The 2,500-nt window shown below is 50.5% G+C and overlaps 1 protein-coding gene across 1 annotated transcript in view; it reads left to right on the top strand.

Moving 5' to 3' along the window:
- Positions 1 to 2,500, top strand: part of LOC122254696 (uncharacterized) — a 32,695-nt gene that overhangs the window by 21,929 nt on the left and 8,266 nt on the right. The window contains exons 8-10 of the mRNA XM_086542926.1: positions 1 to 563; positions 863 to 1,739; positions 1,891 to 2,062. The exon at positions 1 to 563 is cut by the window's left edge and continues 1,474 nt beyond it. Of these exons, the coding sequence (XP_086399052.1) occupies positions 1 to 563; positions 863 to 1,739; positions 1,891 to 2,062 (1,612 nt within the window). The remainder of the gene's footprint in view (positions 564 to 862; positions 1,740 to 1,890; positions 2,063 to 2,500) is intronic.

Here is a 2,500-nt window from a genome sequence, read left to right as displayed (position 1 = left end):
CACACATATTCCTGGCCCTGCCTTCCACTCCACACATAAGCCTGACCATGTCTTCCACTCCACACATAAGCCTGACCATGTCTTCCGCCCCACACATAAGCCTGACCATGTCTTCCACTCCACACATAAGCCTGACCATGTCTTCCACCCCACACATAAGCCTGACCATGTCTTCCACCCCACACACAAGCCTGGCCCTGCCTTCCACTCCACACATAAGCCTGACCATGTCTTCCACTCCACACATAAGCCTGACCATGTCTTCCGCCCCACACATAAGCCTGACCATGTCTTCCACCCCACACACAAGCCTGGCCATGTCTTCCACTCCACACATAAGCCTGACCATGTCTTCCACTCCACACATAAGCCTGACCATGTCTTCCACTCCACACATAAGCCTGATCATATCTTCCACTCTACACACAAGCCACAAGGTGTACCTGAAGTCATACATGTAGTGACACAGGAACCACCTCTGTCAACCCACCACATCTCCACCGTCAACCCTCTGATCGGGGGAGTGGTTCTGCCTATTGAACATCACTCTATCAAGAATACAGGTAAGTTCTGTAAAATATCTACTTATGTGAGCTGGTGTCCCTGAACTCGATATATGTTAAAGTGGTCATAATTAATAATGAAAGGGACGATCTGAAAGTAGCATGCTTTATGATAGCTGATAATGGATAGACAGATAAATAGATCAGTAGCTAAACGAAGGCAAAGCATTTGATGTCTCTTATTATCGAGCGAATTTAAGCCTATCTAGTCTTGTCTTGTGAAACACTATACTATTTACAATTTAATTAAGAAAAAGAGAGTCAGATAGAAACAAAGACCGCTGCTGTTTACATTTCAGCTAAGCCAGAGCAACGCCCAGGTATCCCAGTAACCACCTCGACTGTGGTCGTGGGCGTTGGTGTGAGGCCCCACGGCAGCGAGAATCAGTTCTTCACGCCCGTTTCCTCAACAGTGCACCCCCCATTCTCCCACATCACGCCCCTGTTCCCCGCGACCACCGTCGGCACACCCATCACCTCCACCTATGCTGTGGTACCTACCGCCTCGACGACGCCCTCCAGCATTCCGCCCTCCAAGCATTTCACGACCATCCGTCCTCCGTTGACATCGGTAGCCTCCGTCTTGCCCGTGACTACCTCATCTTACGCCGAAATCGGCCCCACCAGCCCCGAACCGCCAGCTATCCTGACCAGCACGTACTCCTCCATTTTTCCACTCACTCCAACACGTCTCATCCCGACTACTCCAAAGCCTACATTCATAACCCCTACACATCCTTTCCCTACCACTTCTAGGCCTACCGTCATTACCACAAACAGGCCCACCATCATCACCACAGCTCGTCCTCTCCCTACCACGAAAAGACCTACCATCTTCACGACGCTCCGTTCATTCCCATCAACAATCCGCCCTGTCATCGTAACCACCACCCGCCCTTACCCAACCACAGAGAGACCCACCTTCATAACCACCCTCGGTCCCTTCACAACCACACGACGGCGGCCCAGCACGACACCTAAACCTCCCTTCGTAATCCCGAGTGCCGTTCCGACCATTCCATCGCCATTCGAACCGGCCACGACGCCCGTGTTCACAGTCACGGAAATTCCGGCAACAACAACGTCCAGCACCGTATTCCAGCTCAACCCGACTGTGATCGGTAATGGCCAGTTTGAGCTCGAGGACAACACGCGGCGGCCGCTACCTCTAGAAAGGTATAAAAAGACGATTTTACTCGCATGATTCAACAGTACACTGATCATAATTTCGAACGAACGATTTCATTCTGATATACGTATGAAAGAGAATTCCGATAACTTCCTACTCGCCATCGAGGCATCTTGACCTTGACCTCTCCTCCTCCAGCGACGAGATCGATATCCTGGAAAACCTCGATATCGACGTCTCGACGGAAAGGCTGTCGCTCCTGGACGTTGGGAAGGATCTGGACCGACATCCCGGCACGGACTCGAACGATGACATACACGTTCTCTCGCCGTTCACGAAGAGGAAGGGCAACGCAACGGAGAACAATCAGGTAATGGCCAGGGGGGGCAGGGGGTAGGGGTAGGAGGTACGGGGGGTTTCGAAAAGACGAGGGTAATGGCATGAGATACTGAGGTGGGCTGTCTTGAGATATCTGGAAGCGGGTCGGGAATATTGTGTAAATGTGAGCAATGTAACGATGGTATTTATGAAGTGAAATGAATAGGGAATCAATGCATTAATATTCAGAGGGGTAAATTGTAGACCTTACAGAGGAGAGTGGCGATAAATGGAGAAACGAAAAACAAAAGCTATTTTTCTTCTCGGCGAAAGGCTGGTTATTACCGTGACTATTAACGGAAAGCAAGGATCTGTTGTTCATTAACGCCAGATATGCTCCTTACCCCCCCTCATCTCTCTCTCTTTCTCTCTTACCCCCCTCATCTCTCTCCCTCTCTATTTCTCTCTCTCTCTCTCTCTCTCTCTCTCT

This window comes from Penaeus japonicus, unplaced genomic scaffold, assembly GCF_977035675.1.
Source record: "Penaeus japonicus unplaced genomic scaffold, GWHDUDI00000001_assembly GWHDUDI00000013, whole genome shotgun sequence".
Classification (NCBI taxonomy): domain Eukaryota; kingdom Metazoa; phylum Arthropoda; class Malacostraca; order Decapoda; family Penaeidae; genus Penaeus; species Penaeus japonicus.
The sequence above is the reverse complement of the archived record's forward strand: the minus strand, read 5'-3'. Positions and strand labels throughout refer to the sequence as shown.